The sequence below is a fragment of the Diadema antillarum genome, unplaced genomic scaffold (genome assembly GCF_040938485.1).
Source record: "Diadema antillarum isolate AM-2024a unplaced genomic scaffold, OU_Dant_1.0 seq00001755_RagTag, whole genome shotgun sequence".
Lineage (NCBI taxonomy): Eukaryota > Metazoa > Echinodermata > Echinoidea > Diadematoida > Diadematidae > Diadema > Diadema antillarum.
The window spans coordinates 79,718-102,517 of record NW_027272437.1 but is presented as its reverse complement, the minus strand read 5'-3'; the positions used below and the strand labels follow the sequence as shown (position 1 = coordinate 102,517).

The 22,800-nt window shown below is 40.3% G+C and overlaps 1 protein-coding gene across 1 annotated transcript in view; it reads left to right on the top strand.

The window, feature by feature from the left end:
• LOC139712084 (uncharacterized) overlaps positions 1–22,800 on the top strand; it is a 125,014-nt gene that overhangs the window by 91,438 nt on the left and 10,776 nt on the right. Inside the window, exons 12-20 of the mRNA XM_071623920.1 lie at positions 148–2,624; positions 14,622–14,787; positions 15,305–16,644; positions 17,150–17,474; positions 18,151–18,253; positions 19,142–19,378; positions 20,364–20,515; positions 20,895–21,292; positions 22,581–22,731. Coding sequence (XP_071480021.1) covers positions 148–2,624; positions 14,622–14,787; positions 15,305–16,644; positions 17,150–17,474; positions 18,151–18,253; positions 19,142–19,378; positions 20,364–20,515; positions 20,895–21,292; positions 22,581–22,731 — 5,349 coding nt within the window. The remainder of the gene's footprint in view (positions 1–147; positions 2,625–14,621; positions 14,788–15,304; positions 16,645–17,149; positions 17,475–18,150; positions 18,254–19,141; positions 19,379–20,363; positions 20,516–20,894; positions 21,293–22,580; positions 22,732–22,800) is intronic.

The following is a 22,800-nucleotide window of genomic DNA, read 5'->3' as shown; positions in this document are numbered from 1 at the left end:
TTCTGCATAAAAAGTATACATGCATTCTGAACGAAATCATATTAGAACTTATAGTGCTTATTGTGATAACAAAAGGTTGAAAAACCTGAAGAGAAGATTGGGGATCTATTTGACCTGTGTACTTTCAATGTCTCTTCCAACCTCCAGCCAGCCAGCAGTGCAGAGGAGAAGGAGAAAGTGGAGAAGTTGCTGAAGGCAGTCCTGTCTTGGGCAGAATGTTTGCATCCATTCTCCAGGTTTCTCCACCTCGAGGACGAGGTCAACGACATTCTCCTGACGGTCATCTCAGAGCTACCCCTCTCCAAGGAGACCGTCTCCATCCTCGGCCGCCACTTCCACCAGCTGGACGGGCTGCCACCTTTCCTGGAGGAGAAGCTGAGCAGACTTAGGGAGAAGTTGAGGCGCAAGAAGGTGGCAGTTGATCACGAGAAGGCCAGGAGGAGAGAAAAGGGGGGTGCAAATGATGGCGAGAGGCGTTCCGTTGCTTTTGAAACCCTGATGACCCACTACAAACGGCAAAGCAAGAGGAGACGTGCAGAGCTAGAGACACGTAAATCTGTGTTTGGTAGTCTTGATGATAGTGTCTTTGAGGCGAGTGATGTAGAAGGCGCAAATGAGCGTGGAGGGACTCCCAAGTTAGGGATTGATACTGCTAACACTGCAGAGAGCAATACAGAGCCAAGCAGAAATCCTGGAGAGGTGGCAGACTCATCTCCTTCACAATTCCCACTGGTGGTTGGGTCACGGGAATTCGAGGGCAATGCTGCGTTTTTGCACTTCCTGGAAACCTTTTTCTTGGTGACCTTTGGTAGTCAGGTGCAAGATGAAATGTACATGTCACAGAGAGAACTTCCACTGATAGGAGCATTTCAGAGTCGGATTCTTGAAACAGAGTTTAGGAAGAGTACTGCAAGACACCAAAACAAGTCTCATTTGGAGGAAGTCCAAGTTTCCCACTTGTCTCTCTGTCACAGTCCCTGTGAAACAAGTGATGTTGACTTGAACAAGAAATCCCTGACAACAGGAGTTCGGGGCCCTGGTCTTTTCAAGAAGCTCTTTGGCAGTCCACTTGAGAAAGACAACAATGTGGCAGTTCCAAGGCTATCCCTTCAGCGCAGTGGTAGCTTTTCAAGCCTGCAGGATTCTGATGCGGTAGATAGTCCAGATTTGTTTGTGCGTAGGAGATCATCAAAGAAGTCTGTCAAGATGGGTGTCCAACTGAAAAAGTGCAAGACATCGTTTGTATCTTTAACGCCCTCTGACTGCTTCAGGCAAGTGAGAATGAATCTGGGTGAGGAGTACGTAGAACCAGCAGAGCTCTTGGAATGGCTGACAAGGTGGGCAGGGAGGAAACCCTCCAAGGCCTTCCAGAGACTGGAAGGCACAGGTGATGAATCAAGGGCACTGATGCAGGTGAAGCTTCCGCAACAACTAGTCTTGCTGAGTGTCTGGCTCTTGAAGCAAGTCTACATCCCACATGCCTTCAAGACTGATAGAGTCACATCCTCCCGCGTGAGACGCACTCGCTCTCGCGAACCGAGCCCTCATGGGAAAGTCCAGTTCAAATTTCGCAGCAAGCACTCCTCAAACAAGGAGCCCTCCAGACCCGGGAGACACAGGCATTCGGACAAGATGAGAAGAATCTCCAAAGATCGCAGCAGAGAGCGTATAGAGAAGATGGACAACAACAGGAACTTGACACCTGGAGATGATGAACCAATTCAGATCAGAGCTAGTTCCCCCTATGACCCATCCACTGCTGACACTGTGGGGGTGATACCCCAGATCACTGTGGATGATGACACTTCCAACGGAGTGTCCAGTCTGTCTACTAGAATTGAAGACCAGCCAGGGTACCACCCCCTAAGAGACATCCAACAGGATGAAATGGACTTCCCCTTGACCACTGTGGAGACAAGACCAGCAGCAGAAGTGGCTCAAAACAAGTTAGGGAAAGATGGGTTAAAGAAAAAGAGGAGGCAGCTACCCGAAGTGACAGAGGATAAGCGCAGGAATTCTCCAACTTTCGAGCAGCTTCTCAAGGGAAAGATACCGATGTCAAACTTCAGCCTGAGACGGGGGATAACCAGAACTAGAACCGTCCCAACAGAAAATGACCGCAAGAATGAGAGCCGCGCCAGGAAATACAGTAAGAAAAGGAGCAAGAGTGAGTCTAAGAAACAAGCTGAAGTCAAGGAGTATGAAATGAAGGACCTGCAAGACCGGTTAGGTACCAGAATTGACATCCATGACTTGCCTCCTGCAAGTCCCCGACAGAGAAGACGGCATCACAAGATCGACGAGAATATGCCCTCAATGGGAGAGCCAAGGTTTCATGACCCTTACCCTGTGATCCAATCTGCTGCCAACTTGACACCATATGATGAGGGTAGCCATGGCAACAAGACAAGGGAGGATGAAAGGCGTCGTTCCGTAGACATCATCAGTCAGAGCTCGAAGGGCGGTGGTATCCTTGGCAGCAACATCCATGTCTACGAGAGCTCCAGCAGCTCACCAAATGTTAGCTCTCTGGAAGACTCTGATGACGACGTCCTCAACGATCGTCGCTCGAGAGAGAAAGGACGGACTGGTGCATCGACAGGACAACCTGGGTCTTCCTTGAAGTAAGTAAATGGCACTGCCAGGAGCAGCACCCTCCTCCCAGCATCTTGTGTGTGCATGGCTTGGTCTTCCGTCTGTCTCGTGCTGTCCCTCCAGTCGTCCCCCTTCCCTCACATCAGGCATCGTGTCATTGAAAAAGCTTCATTGTTTCCCCTGGCATGAGAGCAAGCGCTCCCTTAGAAATCACTGCAGCAACATCCTCGCACACACTCACACCTCATCCCCTCACACTGAGATGGATCATTCTCATCCGTTGCCATGACTACCATGTGTGAAGGCATCAACCCCCGCACTCGTCACCAAAGCGCCTTTCATTGTGTCAACATTTAATTACTTTTCACAAAATTATTCTCCTGACCATGTCAACTTCTGTAGTTATGCAGGAGACATTTTTGCTGAAATGAAAGGACTTGATAACAATCTGTCTTCTTCTACTGTGATCCTTGCTCCTACATTAGCCATAAAATAAATAAACAGTGAGAACACTCATTTTTAGATTTCATCGAAAGAATTTAGACATGTAAGTTTTTTACAAGATCCTGTGCCCTTTAAAAATGCAAATGCAAGGCGAGAGAAAAAAAAAAAAAAAAAACATGCTACAGGATGCGACAGGGTACTCCTAGCTAATTCATCTTCCCACCGTCACAGATTAAAGAAAAGAAAGAAAGAAAGAAAGAAACTTGCGTAGATTTAGCAATTATATCGTCTTATAAAGTTTATGTTGCTATACCGCGTGTCCCAAAAAAAGCGGAACGGTGGATTTTCAGTACCTTGCGTTATAAAAGTGATATGTTTTTTAACATCATTAGAAAGAGAATTTTCCGCAGAAGACAATGATACCAAAATCATAAAATTTGGTTCAGTACTTTTTATTCTACGCCAATTCCTGAAAATGCAGTCATTTTCAAATTTCGCCGGATTTCTGCGTCTTACGAGATAATGATTTGAGTGCGACACGCGATCCATACGGTGAATATTGTGTAAGCTCAGTGATCCATGTCAACAAAAGATACAGAAAAAAAAAAGACTGTGTATGTGTGTGTGTCTGTGTGTGTGTGTGTGTACGCGCCCAATAGAAAGCGTTATCTTTTGTTGACATGGATCAACGAGCGTACACAATTCACCGTATGGAACGCGTGTCGCGCCCAAATTATTATCTCATAAGTCGCAAAAAATTGAAAATGACTGCATTTACAGAAATTGGCGTAGAATAAAAAGTACTGAACCAAATTTAATGATTTTGGTATCATAGTCTTCTGCGGAAGATGCTCTTACTAATGATGTCAAAAAATATATCACTTTTAGACCGCAAGGTACTGAAAATCCACTGTTCCGCTTTTTTTGGGACACCCGGTATAGATTAAAGAAGACTGCAATAGTAGTACTTTTTTGAGTGCTGTGACCGCGCTAGCAAAGCATTTGGTCCTCACGAAACACTGGAACAGCCGATGGGAGGTCTTGGCATGTCCTACATGTCTCTGTGTGGAATCTGCAGCACACTGTAAGTTTTTATTTGGAATTGTGGCTTCAACATTTGTGGTTTTGCATCCTGTGATATAAGACTAGCCTGTCGCCAAGCTTGTCAGAACTGTGGAGATTTCTTTCTTTACCATCTAAGTTGTGTAATCATCCGTTATGATGGTCAATGATAGAATCACAAGAATTTAACTAGCATTGTCCCTCTGTTTAGGTTCATTTATTTGCCTTAGCTGAAGCAATCAGATTGAAAGAGCTAATGATAGAAATGATAGAGCAATAATTCGGGATGATTTGTTTTTGCTTCCGAGTTTGATATGTCAAAAAAGGAGGGAGCAAATTTGCTGGCATCTCATCCAAACTAGGTCTGTAATTTCAGGTAGAAGGATATCTTAGATTCTGTCATTGTTATACAAATTGGTCCTCCCACCGGTACTAGCCCATTTTGTGAGCTATTCCTGCCATGGTTGACCATGTTCCATGTGGACGTAAGCTTGGTAAGGTCAATAGTAGTAGCATGTCGAAGTTCAGTGTAGACCCATTCATGCTGGACAGCAACAACAATAGTTTTAGATTTTTCTTGTACCGATATTTTTATTTCAATCCTTAAAAGGCATGCTTCAGTTGTCATTAAATAGGTAGGCAGCCTGTATATCATGGAAGCTAGGTTATTTGGTGACCCTTTTGATGATCTCCCAAAGGTTTGATTTGTACACTGTAGAATGCATTATGTTTTTGTCTACATTAAATTGAAACGTGATATACCGCAAAGCTTATTCTCAAAGCAAATATGTATGAATGGTGTTAACATTCTACATTGTATGTACTGCCAAGTTGGTATTAATCACAATTGTACTCTACAATATAACTACATTTTATATATTTTTACTTCTGAACCAAATTTAGTTTTTAATGAGATGCAATACACATTGTACCTTGAGAAACACTCTTTTCTTTTTGATAATATGATATGAATGGTTTCTTTTGAGATAATGAACAAGTAATCTGTTTTACATTTATGGTACTTTGCATATATCCTTAGCAAAGATATGGCTTTGTTAGCATGACAGAATTTCTTGAGCAATTTAAAATGTATGTACTATGAAATATTTGTTAAAAGGAACAACAAAACAAAGACTGTTTGTAAACATGTCAGTGCAAGTTCATTGTGACCTTTGAATATATGCCAAAATGTAAGGTGATGTTAATATCATACAATTTCACATTTAAGGTACAGACTCGTCCCTGTGAATACTAACCAGAATATTCCTGTGACACAAATGTGCTGTGCTGTGTATCATAACCTGAGGAAAGGAAACAATAAATATCTTTACATCACATAAGTTCTTGATTGCAAAATCAGCCATTTTTTTGCGAAATTATCCGGCAAGTCCCAGTTTTGCAAAATATCATTCTGGTTAAATATGTGTATATTGCTTGCAATATAAAATAGCTCTCTTGCCATTCTGCATGTAACAGACATCTATATCGGAATTCATTCTGACCAGATGTTGTACAATGTTTAGGTCCTTCTTTTGCTCAACATTTATGTTGCAGTGTAATTATGGAAAACAAATTCGATTTTTCAGGACACTGAGCTTTGACTTTTGTTTGTTCTGGAATATACAAATTCCAATATGTCACCAATTGTATGGACATGATGAATAAGAAGTCATGAAAACTTGCCAAAAATCTTCTCCACCAAATGACGCCAATACAACTACAATGTAACATACAAAGTTGTTCTAGTTGTATTTGACTTGTCTACAAGTCATATTATGTACCAAAGCCATTTGACTGCTGAAGTTAAAGTCAAATACTTATAGATAACCTCCACTTTGTGTCCAATTGAATGTTAAGACAGTATCTAAAGTTTACTCAAGAAGAACATGTTTTTTTTTTTCTGAAATTGGACAAAAGGTAAAAAAGTTATTCAATCTTTCAATTTATTATATTTAGTTTGGAAATTATTATATCAATTAGAGTCACATTAATACAAAGTCAAGTGATTGTAGTAGACTATAAATCTTTCATTGTGTAAGTACATGTAAGTATGAAATCAGCCTATTTATCAATGATTCAGCGGCCACAACTTGACAGAATTAAAACCCACATGTTTCAAAAGCTTGTTTTTCACAAATGACCCCAATATTAATTGAGATTGAAAAGTGATTCAGGGAATATACTTCCTAAATGCATGATTAGCCTGGTTTGCGACATGAGTATGTGCATGTTAAATGTGCACATGTATCTGCATGGCATTATGGTGTGTGCCTGGTCATATGACACAAATAATCCTGAGATGATTGGAATTTAAAATGATCCAAGATTATGCTGCCTACATGTGACCCCACGGCAAATTATCCTTTGATTACTTGATGTAGGGATCATTTGGAGTTGTCTTGCAGGCTGTAGCAAAATCATGTTCGGCACTACTAATGGTCTGGTTTGGAGTACATGTGTATGTGCATGTCCGGTGTACATGTATCTGATTTGCATTATTTTAGGTTGTGTGCTTGCCACATTGTGCAATAGAAAGCTTAAGCTAGTTTTCTGCATGTCAGTGTATTAAAATCTTCTTTAGAGACACATTTTTGCTCTCTCACTTAAGTTATCAATGATGCTTTTGATTGTAACTGTGACATGTTTTATCATGTTGTATTATAGACAGTAATTGTATACAGTAGTTTTTGTAGTTATCTACATGATTTTGTTAAATCTCTGGTCATATTACATTGTATGTTTATACTAAGTAACAAAAGAAATAAGATATGATTTATTCCCACTAAATGCTTATATTATTGTAGTCTCTTTTCTCTTTGATTTTACATTGTACATTCAAACATGTTAGCTTGTAACATCAGTTAAAAAAAACAGACTTTGTATGAACTGATAATTTGAGAAGTTATACACAGAGAGACATCAGAATATCTTCATATCTGGATCTTTTATCAGTTCTCAACTCCATCTCTTTGCAAATTTGTCAGGGACTTGCCAGAATGCATCAAGTATTGAAAAGCAAACAAATTTATTATTCCAAGGGCTTGAAATAAAGAAAAAGAGAAATATTTTGAATGTACTGTCCCGTGATGATGGGAAAAATGTAAAGTTATATTTCAGCTCGAATCACAAGGTGCATAAGAACATGGAAACCAAACAAATTCATGTGACTGTGATGTCCCTGTGATGATGTCGCTACAGAGTTATGTGGTTGTAAAAGAAGAAAAAATATATTAAACAGGAGCTTGAAAAAAAAAAAAAATATATATATATGTGGAAAGTCTTGTGACATATGGTACAGAGGCGATCAATGCATTATGCCAGTGTATAAGGTTTATTCTCTCTCTCCCTTTTTCTGTCTCTTTTGGCAGGGACATTATTGTTTTGTTTTTGCTTTTTTTTTTGGGGGGGGGGGGAAGGGTGGGAAGGAAATTGGAGTAAACCTGTAATTGATATAACATTGTAATCATGGCTACTTTAAATATTGCCAGTTTATGAGAGTGGCTCTATTTTTTTTCATTTTTCCCTTAAGAAGGGGGTAATATTTTCACTTTAGTAGATAATGTGACAACATATCTGTAATATTCCCATTCTAAACAAGCATTGCATTTATAGCAAGTAACAATTGGTGCTGGTTATAGGCAATGTTTAGTTTTATATATCCATTAGTTGTAGAAATATTTCTATTGGAATAATGTGTGATGCACACCATCACTGTCTTTATTTACTCATGACACTGTATAATCATAAATGTAATGTCGTAATTGTATGTTTGTTTCCCGTGACATACTTATTATAGTCATTGATATTACATCACTATAAGTGAAGAAAAGCACATCTCAGATCCATAATTTCCTATCAAAATGTGACCTAGGAATTTAATATCATTCACATTTCAATAATACTAATAATTTTATTTTTCCATTCTATTTATTTACTAACATCCTCTATCCAATATGTCCTTTAAGCCAGATTCATTGATTACTGTCAAACAATTGAAATGTTATATCTGTAGATACACCAAATTGTGCCTAAATGAGAGCTCTGTCTCACCCTTTTCTATGCCTCGTTGCATTATACAAAATACTGTGGATACTCATCATACCTCATTCACTCTTCCTCTACTACTTCTTCTTCCACTTTGTCTTCGCATTATTTCTTAGGGTTACGTTCTTACATTCGAGCGCTCTCCTAAAGCGTACCGTACCGTACCCTCACCAGAGGAGCGCTCGAACGCTCCTAAAGTGTACCATACTGTACTGTACCGAGCCAAAAGTGGACCACTTCCCGATGTGCTCCAAAAGCGTACCAAAAGCGTACCAAAAGTTCGCTGTAAAGCATGTGCGTATCATGCGAATACGTCACAATGCAAAAACATCATTCTCATTGTTCGGGACAGCTGTAAGTAGTTCAAGCACCAGGTGAATGACATTCTTGTTACAAAAATGTGTGGCCTTTTCTAAAAATAACTCTTGAGGTATGCTTTCTCAACAGAGCGCTCGAACGCTCCGAAACTGGCACAGTTTGGTACGGTACGCTTTGGTTCAGTTCGCTTTGGTTCGCTTTAGAGCGCTCGAACGCACCCTTATTCTTCCACTTCTTCCTCTTCTTCTACTTCCTCCTTTTCTTGTTCTCCTTCTCCTTTTCTTCTTTTCCTTTTCTACTTGTTTTTCTTCCCTTTTTCTTCTATTTCTTCTCTTTCCTTTTTCTTCTACTTCTTTTTTCCTTTTTCTTCCTTTTTTCTTCATCCTCTACTTCTTCTTCTTCTACTACTTCTTCTTTTTCTTCTTCCTCTTCTTCCTTCTCCTTTCTTCTCCTCCTCCTCCTCCTCTTTTGTATGAACTATTTTTATGCCTCCGCCACGGAGTGGTGCCGGAGGCATTATGTTTTCGGGTTGTCCGTCCGTCCATCCGTCCGTCCGTCCTTCCGTCCGTCCGTCCGTCCGTCCGTCCTTCCGTCCGTCCGTCCGTAATGAATTTTGTGGACAAGGTAACTATCAAAAGCTGTTGAGGTATCCTAATGAAACTTGGCATGTATGTGTATTAGGGGGTGAAGTTGTGCCTATTAACTTTTGGGTGCACGTGCTCAAGGTCAAAGGTCAAAAGGTCAAGGTCAAATACATAAAATTTCACTATTTTCACCATATCTATGCAATGCCTGAAGATATTTTCTTGAAACTTAGTGTATGCATGTATTACCCAATTTAGATTCTCTGGTGAAAGTTTGGGTCATGAGGTCGAAGGTCAAAGGTCAAAAGGTCGAGTAAAAGTATTAAAACTTCTTTTTTTTTCTCTGTAAATTGGAAAATTGTTCAAGGTATCTTCATGGAACATAGTATATATACATGTACTGACTGGCAGTGATTATCTAGAGAATGTAGGGTTCATGGGGTCAAAGGTCAGGGGTCAAAGGTCAAGTGCAACACTTCAAAATTTTACTATTTCCCTCATGTTCATGCAATGCCAGCAGGATTAGTATTTTTTTTTTTTTTACACTTGGTGTATGCATGTGTAACCTCATAGAAATTCTCTGGAGAGTTTTTTTTTCTTTTTCTTTTTTATTGCCTCAAAGGTCAAAAGGTCAAAGATCAAGTGAAAGTGCTGAACTAACTTTTTCCTCCATATCTCGGAAGTGGCTCAATTTATCGTGAAACTTACTGCATATCTATGCATGTTCTACCTGAAAGTGATTATCTTATGAATTTTAGGGTCAAAGGCCAGATGAACATGGTAACAATTTACTATTCAGTACAGAAATTGCACTTTTTCTCCGTACCGGTACCATGAAAATTACTCAATGCATAAATGTATGAATGGGTCAAAGTCAAGTTAAAGTCCTTAAATCCCCAAATACATGCTCTCCTATTCATCCAATTAAACCAAGGTCAAGGAAGGTGAACATTCAACACATTTGTGACAAACTTGTCATTTCAATATTTTGCCAGTTTTGTGAAAATGTAATCACACATTGTCCACATGTACTATCTAGACCTATTAGGAGAATCATGCATTATGGCGGAGGCATAACAGTCGCCATAGCGACATTTCTAGTTTCACACTTGTATTTTTGAAATGTACTTGTAACAGATGAGATGTATTACGATGTAGCATTGTAGCGATGAAATCTGTTACCAGTTTTAACAACACATGAATTGAGGCATTTCTCTGTAGTGTGATTGAGTAATAAACTATATTTTGTGCAATGAATTCAACTCAGTGAAGTTATTAAATAGATGATTTTAAGGTGATTACTGCCAATATTACAAACAGAATTTTCTGTGTTTGAAAAGATGCATGTTGCATGAGGATATTGATCGGGAAAAGTGGTGCACAACTTGCATTGTTACGAAATGCTATTTTTTTCTTCTTTTTCAAGGAAAACTTGAAATAAATGCATGAGAAATATTTTGTAACAGATCACGAATGTTGCCATTACAATGTCTCCTTTTCGGGGTCATCCCACTGGACCAACACCCATGAGTTGTACAGCCCATGAGTTCGACATTTAAAAAAAGGTCTATAAGTCATACAGCCCATGAATTCGACAATGGGCAAATAAGGCCCATGAGTTCGACACTAGGTGAAAACAGCCCACGAGTTCGACATTATAACACGGGGCTTACTTTGTCGGTCTCCTTGGCCTTGTTTGCTTAGTGTCAAACTCATGGGCTCTATGACTCGTGGGCTCTGTGACTCGTGGGCTGTATGATTTATGGGTGTCAAACTTGTGATGTGCACCCCCATTGTGTAGGTGTGGTGTTTGTTGTGGTATGTTGCATGGCTTGCTATATTTGTCTGCAAAAGTGTGCTTGTGATGAAAGAATTTTCCCAAAGCAGATTGATTGTCAGTTCTTTAGTACAGGGAAGCTTGTGCTTGAACCAGAATGCAGATGCCTGCTTTTCATTGCAATAATGCACTTTTGGAGAAAAAAAAATCAAAGCTTAGTGTCCAAAGTTGTAGCATTCCCTGTATTAATGTCGTCACACCCTTTAATGGCAATGCTGATGATCCTTGCTAGTCAAGATGCCATGTGGATTGTACCCTTTCTTAATAGAGAGAGAAAGAGAGAGAGTGAGAGAGAGAGAGAGAGAGAGGGAGATCATGTTAATATTATATCATCGCTCTAAATTGCAAACATTACATATTTGCTCATGGAGTATAAATCATCACTTCCTGAAAAGAAAAAAAGGTTGACACTACAAAGACTTCAATCAAATCTATCTGCTATCAAACTTTGTAACTCAAGATGCTTTTCCTGAAGCTTCAAATAAGGCTGTTGCAAAGTTTGCTTTGAAATTTTTAGTGCCCTCATATGATATAACACTCGTATGCATATGATATGTACATTGTACATACATTTATGTGACTTGGCTCAGTCAGTAGCACTTTTGCCTCCGAATCCAAAGGACCTGCCTTCGTTTCCTGAGTCTGACTGAGCAATGTTGTGTGTAATCATATACCATCCCCTCTAGCAAGAGGCAAAACACTCTGTCCCTCGGGTAGGACATAAAATGGAGGTCCTTTGTGTGAGAGAGTCACAATTCATGCACATAAAAGATCCCACTTCATTTATTCATCGCAAAGAGCAGGGTGTATCACCTGGTGAAGTGGTCCCACCTCGCATCCAACTGGACTCCGTGGAAGACCAGCTAGTGAGGCTGAACATGGGCTATCTAACCATCTTCTCAGATGGAAAATGAAACAAACCATATACGTACATACATGCATACATACACCTACATTTGTATGCTATAAATAAATATTTTTTTAAATATATGTTTTAGAGTGTATAATGAACTGAAAAAAGGCTGGATCATTATGACCATTTTTATTATTAAACGTTAACTTGTTTGTGCTTGTTTGTGTTTGTGAATGTTTGAATATGTGCTGACTGTAAGATTGCTCACATCAGTTGCAAGGACTGTATGTTGTCATCAGAGGAAATGGTTGACTGTAGTCTTCACCGTTTGACTGGTTTGCTTTCATGTTCTCCTCATTTAAGCAATGAAGAGTTTGAATAAAAAAGAAACAAATGATATACTGGTATCAATTTTCATCAACTATATTTGAGATAACATGAAGCTGCTGAAAAGGAAATGAATGATTAGAATATGTGTGATGATTTTAATGATACCTTCAAAAATACTTGTTGTTATGTGATGAGTGCAGTATCACGGAAAGATTCAAGATTTTTCCCTATTTGATGATGACCGTAAAAACTATAAAAATGGCATTTATCTGTTTTTTGGGTGCATTCAAGCTCTCCTAATGATCATTGTGACACCTACAGATTTATTCCTGAAGCATGGCTCAGTGGTAAAGACCATGAACTCTTATTTCTTAGGTCCTAGGTTCAAGTCTGTTTATACAGCAGCAAGACTATTGTCCTTTTAGGCTACTTTAACATCACCGCGTACCGTAGTCATTTAGGCTATTACTAGTATTGCTGACTTGTATTAGGATACCCTAAACCATAATGGCTTCCCTAGTGACCACATACGATACCCGTAATTCTGCATTCAAACTCAAGCTCAATACTTCAGTGTGTTAGTTGCCAACAGAAATAAGTACCGGTACATTAACTACACAGCCCAGTCACTGTATTTACAGCGAGTGGGCTGTGTATAGTTACCGGTACATGTAGGTATATAACCTACCGATACTGATAATGTAAGAGGAATGTAAGAGGAATTGGTGTAAAGAAACAGAAAACAAAAAATGAATAAATAAAAAAATCACATCTGTTTATATATCTCCTCAAGGTGGCCTATGAAAAAGCAGGGATACCGGTTGATGATTTTATTTCGGTGCCTGAATGAAAAAAAAAAAAAAAAAGGAGACTGTACCTGGGTACCGGTACTTAAAATCTAGGCTGTATATATTATATTTTTCTCAGTTCATTAATGGATTTATTTATTTTTTTAAATAAAATGTTCATACACAAAATCTGACTTTTTCAAAACTTTATGGCGATTACCTCTCCTCAGTGTTTAGGAAGAAAAATATTGAGAAGAGTGAAAACAGCCTGTGTATTACTATAGGCCTACAATTTGGAGGTACCGGTAATTCCCTCCCCCCTTTCCTTTCTTGTTTTTGTTTTTGTTTTTGTTTAAAGGGTGTGTACAGTTCTGGTCGAGGTGAAGATTTAGCTTTCAACATTTTGTTAGATATTCAGAAACCACTCTATGAGATGTCAAAGAGCATGTGGTTCTAAGGGGTATCAAAACTTTATTCGATGAAAATCGGTTTTGAAATGGCTGAGATATCCAAAAACAATGTAAAACAAAGAGATACTAATAAAGTTGGGGCATGTCGCCTTTTATTATTAGCACTTTTTTGGATATCTCAGCCATTTGAAAACCAATTTTCATCAAATAAACGTTGAATCCTTCTTGAAATTACATGCTCTTTCATATTTCATAGAGGCTTGTCATTATCTCACATAGGAATGTTCAAAACATGAATCCCTACCTCAACCAGTACTGTACAGTCCCTTTAATCACCATTATTTTCATTTTTATTATGGAGATTACGCCCTCTACTGGACGTTTTTACGCAGTCGAGTAACAGTAAACATTTTTGTGGATACCGTGGACAGATCGAAGAGCATGTCAAATTTTTGATACGGCAGGCCGTGTACGAAGATTGTGTGATGTATGTAGAACTCCTATGTTCATACACAAAACATGGGTGTAGGGATGTGATAACTTACGAACGTTTTTTGATGTTTTTTTTTAAATTTTCGTCGACGGTTCATGAATGCTCTAACTAGCTCTTTGTTGGTCTGTAGTCCCAGTCACTGAATTTAGTGTGTGTTGTCGTCTGTACAAGTACACTGCGCCGTCGCCCGGCCCGGCGGCGTTTTTTTTTAAGACGGCACAGATTGGGGCATGGCGCGTGTTAAACCTATGGGAAAAACGTTGGGTTAGGGTTTTTGGTTAGGGTTAGGGTTAGGGTTAGGGTTATGGTTTGATGGTTAGGGTTAGGATTAGGATTAGGGTTAGGTTTAGGGATAGGGTCCCCAATAGATTTTTAGGGTCCCCAATCTGCGCCGTCTAAAAAAAACACGCGGCCCGGCGCCCGCCCGTGTCCACTTTGTCTTACAATAGGCTAAAATTAAAGGAAGACTTAGGCGCTTACACGCACGAAGTTATACTCTTAACGTTTAGTTAGTCGTCTAACGTGTTATACATTTTAGTTCTTTCTAGAATCTGTAGCTAACTGGTGCACCACCCACCTTAACCGCAGCAGCGACCCCATACGGACAAATACGTACCGTAAAGGGCTGTTACTGTGTTACAGCGCCCCGCGACGGGGTTACACCCACCTGTGCCGTGTCACTACCATCAGCATTCTGTAGCTCATACATGAGTGTACGAAGCCGAGTGCAGGCTGTGTTTGCATAATAATTTCCATCTTATTCTTTTGGAAATTATTACCAGTCTTTATGGCCTAGTTGTATTAACATGCTTTATACTCTCATTTGTGTATATTTTCCGTCCCCATTTGGCATTGAAATTCAGATCTTCCATGGAAGATGCAGATGAGAATGGGAAACTCGCTGCAGATGCATCTACTCTCCAGGAAGAAGCAAACGAGGCATCTGCAGCGGCAAAGAATGGAGGAGGGAAGAAAAAAGGAGGAGACATTCAGAGACTTGTCAGGTCTGAAGTGAGGAGAATAATGGAGGTAAAATTAAGTGTCTTTGAAAGCATAAGTAGAAAAAACAACAGCAAAAATATGAAAAAGTTCTTGCACTGTAATGTACTGATAACTCATTCAATAATGATTAGACACTAGCTATATCTGAAAACAGAATTTACCATTGACTTTTTATATCTTCTTCAGAGTACTGTTAAAGTGGATATTTTCACACGAGTGATTTTTTCGCACTTGCCCGGGTATAATAGATTGTGCATGTATTCCATTCCACATCATCACAACATTATCACAAGCAAAAATATTTGCATGCTGTTATTTTCATGCTTGTTACTTGTGCGAAATGCGTGAAAATGTCCACTTTTACTGTAGTTAATTGTCAAGGAGCAAAGCTGTTAAGAGTGGAACAAAAAATGGAAAGTTAGTCATATTTCATTGTTTGATAAAGGACAAAGCATAAAGTATAAAAGGATAAAGTTGACAAGGAGGTGGTATTTTTTCAAGATGACGTGAGAATTGTACTGCATTTATTGTCATTTCTGTTCAGGCTCAGCACCAGTCTATGATGAGTATGCTGGAAACCGGAGGCACCCTGCTCCTAAAGGATCTCCAGTCACTACCAGGTCACTCCCTGCAGGATGCAGAAATCAGAGAAGCTGAAATGCAGCAGGGAGGAAGAGACCCCCATGATGCTAGCTCTGCAAATCATCAAGCAGGTCAACGCCCTGATGCTGGCATGAACAGTTCTTTGGAACCTGACGCAGCGAGGAAAAATGCGGATGGGGGAGAAGTCTTTGCAGGTAATGCTAAGAACATGGACCCAAGGAACCAGAGGATGAACATTGAAATCACACCTGAGGAGTCTTCACAGTCACATCATACCACTGGTGTTCCAGCCTTGCGTCTTGAGGACTTGGAAAGTGCACGGGAAGTAGACCCTCAATCAGACAAGGAAAACATTCCCGGCTTGATTCAAGGGTTACCTCTACTCACCGTACCCAAAGAGCCTTCAAGGTATAGAAGTCAAGTACAGGGCTATGGCGGAGATAGCTCTGAATATGATATGGTACCGACCAGGGAGAGGGATGGAGCAAGAATTGATATTCCCGGAAAGCAAGATATAATCCTCCTTAGGGCTACTCCCCGTGGGGAGGAAGATATTATTAGCAGCAGAAATGTTGCTCCACCAAGGTACAAGCAGACGTTTACATTTGATTCGCAGAGTACTCATGGCCCACCTCTCTATGCAGATTCTGAGCTTCCGGTGCAAAGGATTGGTGGTATGCCATTGTTGAGAATTCCCCCACAAACTAATTTTCGTCAACCCCTGCCGCAGCAGCCCCACTTCAACCCAATCACATCACGGTCTCAAGTTGACCATCCCAGCACTTCGCATGGCATGGGACCAAAACCCACAGTTCCACACAGTGTAGGGATGGTCGCACCAGTACGTCACACTCCTCGTGAAGCGTGGGTGAATTCCACTTCGCAAGGGAGAACTCAGCAAAACCATTATAGAGACACGATCGACATTCCATTGCTTAGAATTGACCCTGAGAAGAGGCTGGCGGGCCACCAGCCAGTGCTGATGCAGCCCCTACACATCCTCAGCAAACCGCCTGCAGGGAACCACCCTGATCGTGAGAGGGCGCCGATCAAGCTGCCCCTTCTGCAAGCAAAAGATCCCAACCCTCCTGTGCTCTTCCATCCAGTGGTACACCAGAAGCCTGCTCTCCCTCTCATCTCGAGGGAGGAGCTCCTGGCCTACCAGGAGGAGAAGCGGAGGCAGGAGCTGGAGGCAGAGCAGGAGTTGAGAAGACAGACTGGGGAGCCAATGCCACTCTTGAGAGCCACACCCAGGGCACCAGAACTTGCATCAACGTCAAGGTTTGCCAGTGTTTTTTCTCGCAAATAGAAAAAAGCCACAAGGTTGCTTTACAGGCGAATGTCATTATGATCAAGTCCTCAGAACTGGCACTATTCTTTCATTATATCAAAATTTGGTTAAAACTGAATAGTAAATTACATAAAGAGTCTTAGAATGATAATTTTGGGACCTGAATTTGTATATCATTGTATCATGAATTTCATTGTAACAATGTTCGATGTTCATTATAACAGGAGTGCACTGTACTAAACAGCATCCATACAGCATTTTGTCACTGCAAATTACATCCTTCTAAGTGTGGATATCTATGGCAGAAAACAAAACATGACTTGCAATTTAGTGTGACTTTCCTCCTTTTATTACGGTTGTGTTGTTTTATGTTGTGTGGGGGTGCCTTGTTTTATAATTGTCCTCCAGGTATTGTGCTTCGTCATTATTGAAGTGCTCTTTTTTATGTCTATTCTTTCAATCACAAAAATTTTTCTTTTTTTTTCCCCCCATCAGACAAAGACGGCGTGAACAAGCAGCCAATAGGGCCAAAACTTTGTCAGAAACACAGGGACTTCCAAGGAAGAAGCGGGTGAAATATGTCAACAGGCAAGCAGACTCCAAGCAGGGCAACAGAGACGAGGAGACAAATGACTCGGCAGAAAATGGAGACATCGGTGTACAGGATTTGGAATCTCCCAGGGAGGAGGGCGAGCAAGAGAGGGAAGGAGAGGGGCGTGACACCCCCCAGAGGAACCAGATTTTGGTGGTGAAGCCCAGGACGGAGAAATCTTCCACTTCATCGACGTGGGCTGAAGGAGGAACTGCACATAAATCAAAAGTATGTGCTTCAGATTTCAAGCTTTGCCCTTATTGTCCACCTCTCCTTTTGGCAAACACACAAAAACAGACAGACAGACAAACAAGGAAACAACAACACACAAATAGAGATTAATTTCCACCATATTCCCAAAGACATGCAAGAAGATATAACTTGTCTATTAAGATGTTTATGAAGTTTTGTGAGTGGATGGTATGATTAACAGGTTGACTGACAGTGCATGCCACATACCACATATTAGTCAGAATGTTTTTCAACTTTCTTCTGGCACAGTCATTCAGGATGTTGTCATGAAATTTTGATTGTGAATGGCTGATGGATTTTCAGTGTGACCTAATTACAATTATCTGAACGTCAGATGAACGCATACCATACAATTTATTTTAACACCCCAAGAATGTCAAACAAATTGATAATACAGTGCACTCCCGTTATAACGAACACGGTTATAACGAAATTCCGGTTACAACGAAATAAAATTTAGGGCCGCAACATTATCAACTCTATGTATTTTTATTGTTTATTCATTTGGTTATAACGAAATTTCGTTATAACGAAAGAAAACTGCCGGTCCCGAGGACTTCGTGATAACGGGAGTCCACTGTAACCGATATCAAGTTCATATTTGTGCATCAAAATCTGGACTTATAGTATACCTTGGTTCCTTGCATTTTAGCTGGTCTCTCAACCCAGTCCACCATCCAGAGTTTCACCAGTGGAAAGACATGATGTGGAGACTCAGGTGGATGATCTTGGGAGAGGCTATGCCATCAAACCAGGTGGGGAAAGAAAACCAGGACTGGCCTCCCTTATCTTAAACTGTCATCTTTAAGATTTACATCAATGTCTTGAGTAGATTACTGATGCAGATATACTTTGACTAAATCTGAAATGTTATGATAAGATCTCCCAAATCATTGTCTTTTGTTAATCATAAATATCTTGGTATAGCAACAGTATTTTGAGCACTATATTCTGAAAATTAAATTGGTGAGCCAACCAGAATACCCACACAAATGCAGCTATATGGGACTGCATGTCTACCAGGTGGTTTCCTGAGTTCCTGTAGAAGGCTAGAGACTTCTCTCTGTCTTTCCGTTTCATTTCTCCATTCAAATGATCATTGAGGACTGCAATGAAACATTTTTAAAGCATCTTGACCCAGTGTTTCCAAGTACTCTATGAAGACAGTCTATTCTGAAATCGGATGACACATGTATATGATTCAATTCCAGCACTGCATTGGAGTGGAAACAAAATAGCAGCAATTTGTAGGGGTACAAGTAATTTCCCAAATTACGTAACTGGTAAACTGTGTGTCACTTTGTACTGAACATTATCTGATTGAAAGAATGCAGTATGAAGTGAATTGCATGAGAGAGAAAAAGAAATATACCAATAGTGCTAGACCTCATTATTCATGTACTGTATAACAAGCGAAACTTGCTGAGAACTGACATTCTTTTTAAATAGACAACCAGATTGCAGATGAGAGTAAGCAGTGTTTAATCCATTTACTGTTTACAAGTGTGCATGAGTTTGGTAGGGTCAAGTGATATTTGTGATCATATGAAATCATAATTTTGTGAATAACCATGTCTTGAAGTTCATGCATGATATGATATGACTGTTTGTCTTTCCACACGTTATTTCCTATAAACTTGAAGGAACATATGACGAAACCCTCCATGACCCCGATGCACGCCCTCTGTTGCCGACCTCAGCACAGATCCACTACGAGACAGTCATGAAACTGCAACAGCCTCCTGAGGTGGTCAAACCAAGAGAGGCAGAAACACAGACAAAGGAGACCCTTGATGTCGGCACAGAGACGGAGGGCACAGAAACGCTGGACGAAATGAGGGAAAGGCTTGAGGAGATGCGTGGCGCTGACACAAACACAGGTGGGTATTCCAGCCAGGAATGAAGGTCAGCCTTCAGAGCAAATTTGATTTAATTATACCGTGTGTAATTAATCTCATGCATGCATTACAGTGCACTCCCGTTATAACGAACGTGATAATAAGGAAACTCTCGTTACAATAAAGTAAAAATTCAGAAATCAAGAAGCAAACCCATTTTCTGCAAAAGAAGTGCAACTTATGCTGATGCTTCATCCTTGTAAATGTTGTGGAAGGTCAAAGTTCATATTCCAGAAGTCTCATCAACCCCAAATTTGTGCACATGAGTTGCTTATAACTGCATATGAACTGTGCATGTGATTTTGTTTTCATGTTTCTTTTGCTTGTAGTCTGCACAATTTAGACATCCCAGCTTCTGGTAGCTTGTTAATGTGATGTATGAAATTGTTGCATTGTGTCCATTAATTAAGTCACAAATTTGTGTGATTACATTTGACACTGTCCTCATGGTTATGCTGAAATGTGATATAGCAAGGTACCGTAAGTTCTTTGTGTGCAGATATGTGCACAGAAAGTCTGAATAGCATCCAATGACATACTCTTGCTTGGCTACAAAAATTATGGTTTGCCTTCTGACATTACAAAGAGTAACTTCGTAAGTACTGTAAAAATTGAAATTTTTGTGCATTTTGCACAACATGAAACTAGCAGAATATAAAAACACATTAAATTTTGGCTGTTTGTAATACCACTTCATATTTTAATTCCACAGGGTTAAAAACAAGCAAAATTCATCTTACCAGGCCAGGGACAGAAAATTACTCATGGAGAATTTCCTCTTGTATAGTAGGATGTATGATAAGGCAAATTTCACATAGTGACATAAAACAAAATGTGCTTCAACAATGGCCACTAAAGTTGTGCATCTGCTTTGCGCAATTGACTCCTATTAAAGCACAAAATTACATAATATACACATTATGTGTGTGATATTGTAGTAATGTGTGTATAAAATCTTGGACTATAGAAAAGCCTACAAAGGAGGAGGCAGAGGAGCAGTACACATCAGCAGCAACAGGTCTGAACAAAGCTGGGAATATCATCGCACCCGACATCTTCTTTGGCCTCAGGTTTGGATCTGGAAGAGGGACCGATGGTTCCCAATTTACTGGTTCTCAGGTGAGATACTGAGTGCCAAATTGGCACAGTAAACCCCTATACCATTGTACACAGTAGCCATAGTCCCTGGCAGTGAAAGGGTTAGCCTGTTCCTTGCAAGATTTTGAAATCCCCATAGACCTTGCACAAGACCCACCAGGTACCAGTAGACAAATAGGTTAACCCTTTGTATTCTATGAGTGCCGATGGGTACAGAAAACCCCATAGCATTGCACACACTGTACAAAGTCCCTGGTACATAAAGGACTGGTATGGAGTGAGATGAATGTCTTTGTCAAAGTGAACAGAACGTTAAAGAAGTTGTAGATTTATCCAAATTATGGTGATCTTGAAAAATCAGAACAGCCCAAATGAGATATGGTTGAATTTTCTCTTGTAGGGTGGACAGCCAGGCTCATCATCAAGAAATTTCATCAATGTTGTTGACATCAATGCTGAAGACGTCTTCAGGGACATTCCTATGCATCCAGACTCAAAACGGAAGGAGGGTCGCCATGGCGACGGTGAGGATCCGAAAGATGGCTCTTCCAGGAGGAAGCCGGGAGAGAGCGATGCAAAGAGGAGGAGAAAGAGTGATGATAGAGAGGGAGACGTCGCGGAGAATGATCCCAGCGTTGCCGAGCTGCACTACAAGGCCCTCTTCCACCGGGATGCGGTCCCGGAGGACGGACTGGCCCTCCTGGAGGATGAGGAGGACACCAGTGGTGTGGAGAGGAGGAGGAAGATTGGAGACGAGCTGACCAGGAAGCTGCTGGAAGCAAAGCTGGATAAGGCTGAGTGAGTATCATTGGAAACAAAGAGTTATATCGCAAAATGAACTAACTCCATTCTTGTTAATTGAGATATTTACAATTAAATCTGTTAAAAAACAGAGCAAACAATATGAAAATATGGGATGATTTTAGTCGTACCTTCAAGAATGTTCCTTGTTGTGTTATAAGTGTGGTATCACGGGAAATGTATTGTTTTGCTCTGTCTGATTATGGACTTACTTTTAAATGTTTAAAATTGGCACAAAGCCCGTTTTGTGATGAAACTCTTCAAATGATGCACTGTCAATTTAACTGTATTTAGGCAGTGTTGCACATGCATGAGTGAATAACACAAACAAATTTGGTGCAAATGCACCTGACTTACATACCACACCACCACTTAATCAGGAGAGCATGGGACTTGGACCTTTATCCAGATTTAAGCGACTGTTCCCCTTGAAAGAGTACAGAAATGTTCAGTCATCCATCCATATACTGCATGTGTCTCTGTGCATCTCATGAACCTTGGCAATTGTACCTTCACTCATTACCTGAGGATACATTTGACATTGACTACATTCCTAGGCCTGCAACTGATCAACGAATTGCCCGTCATTGATGTAAATGAACGTGACTTACACGTATTTGATGTTTTAGAGTAATAGCCATAATAAAATCATAGGCATACATACTCTTGGACCTAATGTACATTGTATACATGCTGGTAACAAATCCCCCAAAATGTCAGTATTTGCTTCTCTTGATATCAGGTGAAATATTTTCTATGCTGAATTATCACCACACCCATGCAGTGACCTGAGGTTATGAACATAAGATCGATCCTATCAGCACACACATCCTGGGCTCACCTTGCCCCCATTAAAAAATATCATGTGAATGGCCTTCATGCCTTCTGGCAAATAAATTTGACAGGTTTATTTCCAAACATTGCAGAGTTTTATTGCTCCATCAGAAGTAACCTGTCACATCAACTATACAGGATTTTTATGTCACGCTTTGTGGTGTTGACCCTCAGAAGAACAAATACATGTTTAATATGCCAAAGATGATAACGGATAGAGTGTACTTGTTGCCATGACGATAAACAGTTCAGACAAGCAATCGCAAAACAAATAAATAGTAAAGATATAGTATACTGTCTGTGACAGACTCGAGTATTTATCAGTGATTAACTACCTGGTCCATTTCATCTTGGAAAGGGATATCTAGGTGGGAGTATTAAGGCACTCTGTATTCACTATGAAATCATTTGTGACTATGGAATCTTTGTATCATGTAACTACCCCTGATAGACGAGGCCTGAGGATGCCGTCCCAGCTCAGCTTATCACGTGGGAAGTCTCGTGATCGCATCCAGCGGCAACTGGCCGACATCAATCAGAGGCTAGGAGCAGTCGGTGAGGTGTCACAGTCCATGCAGAGAGATTACAGCAACACCAGACTGGTGAGATTTCTAGCTGCTCTCACAGCACTAAAAAACAAACAAACAAACAAACATGATAATGTGCAGCTT